Source organism: Oratosquilla oratoria, chromosome 42 (genome assembly GCF_046742065.1).
Source record: "Oratosquilla oratoria isolate Oo_2021 chromosome 42, ASM4674206v1, whole genome shotgun sequence".
NCBI lineage: Eukaryota > Metazoa > Arthropoda > Malacostraca > Stomatopoda > Squillidae > Oratosquilla > Oratosquilla oratoria.
The window spans coordinates 25,235,010-25,236,399 of NC_134818.1; the positions used below are offsets into that span (position 1 = coordinate 25,235,010).

The 1,390-nt window shown below is 43.2% G+C and overlaps 1 protein-coding gene across 1 annotated transcript in view; it reads right to left on the reverse strand.

Moving 5' to 3' along the window:
• Positions 1 to 339: 339 nt before the first annotated feature.
• LOC143021477 (uncharacterized) overlaps positions 340 to 1,390 on the reverse strand; it is a 56,523-nt gene continuing 55,472 nt past the window's right edge. The window contains exon 8 of the mRNA XM_076179014.1: positions 340 to 872. Within this exon, the coding sequence (XP_076035129.1) occupies positions 439 to 872 (434 nt within the window). The 3' untranslated portion in view covers positions 340 to 438. The remainder of the gene's footprint in view (positions 873 to 1,390) is intronic.

The following is a 1,390-nucleotide window of genomic DNA, read 5'->3' on the forward strand; positions in this document are numbered from 1 at the left end:
CTTAATCTGCGAGATGCTGAGATGGTAGGGCGGGGTGAGTGGGTTAAATGAGTTTTAACGTGTATGAATTAGGTGTACTCGCATACTTTGGCTAGGCCACCTCCCTATAAGGGGGAAAGGATAATACACACTCACACACACACACACACACACACACACACACACACACACACACACACACACACACACACACACACACACACACACACACACACACACACACACACACACACACACACACACACACACACACACACACACACACACACACACACACACACACACACACACACACACACACACACACACACACATATATATAGATATATAGATATATATATATATATATATATATATGGGCGGGGGTGCGGGGACGGCTGTATTCCATGGACTTTGGGTGAGCACCCCAAGCCCGACAGACAACAAGCCATCCACCTCTCACGGTTCTAATCCGAGTTCCCTTAAAACCCTTTTCGTATTGTCAACAATCTCCCCCTCTTTCCTCCACATGGTTAAATCCTCCACCAGGTGAGGCAAATACTCCCTTTGGCACAAGGTCTGGTCCTCGCCCTGGCAGGCACTTCGGTAGTGGCCCAGAAAGCCTTCGCTCTCGGGGTCGAAGTGTTGGAGGTCCTGGTGATGGTCGGTAGGTCCCCTGATGTTGGAGAGCGCGAAGTGGGCGTGAAGACTGAGGGCTTGGGAGACGTCGTGGATGGACTTTGTGTGGACCAGAGGCTCCACCACTTTGACAGAACGCTTGGTGTGACGCAGCATGTGGAAGTACTCGGGGACTTCGGGCGAAGGAGGGAGGGCCTCATGGTCGAAAAAGTAGGAGCAGCGAGCCAAGTATGACGTCGGTGGATGGTCGTCACCTGAGGAAGGGAAAGTGCAGCTGATCACAAGATTATAATGGAAAGGGGGAGGATCACGCCGAGTAGAAATGATGTAATCTATGTTGATTAATTAGTTTGTTTTGGTCGTTTTGCCTATCTGGATGTTTATCTATGTGCTTATTTGATATTCAATTTTCTTTCTTCCTTTTCTTCTTTCTCTCTTTCTTGATTTATTAATTTAATTATTTATCTCTTATCTATTTACTTATTTATTCATTTATCTATCTATTTATTTATCTATCTATTTACTTATCTATCCATTTATTTGTTTATCTATTTACTTTTTGGTACAACCTTTTCATGGACCGAAAGGTCTACTGGTATGTTTTTCCTTGGTAACCCATCTGTATGTCAACAGAAAAATATGTGGCTCTTAAAGAGTCCCGATTAAGAAGAAAAAATATAATAAATAGGTAAACAAATAAACCAAAATATATAATGTAAACACATCACTAATTTAACTATTCGTATAGAGAAGATATTGCACATTATGGACT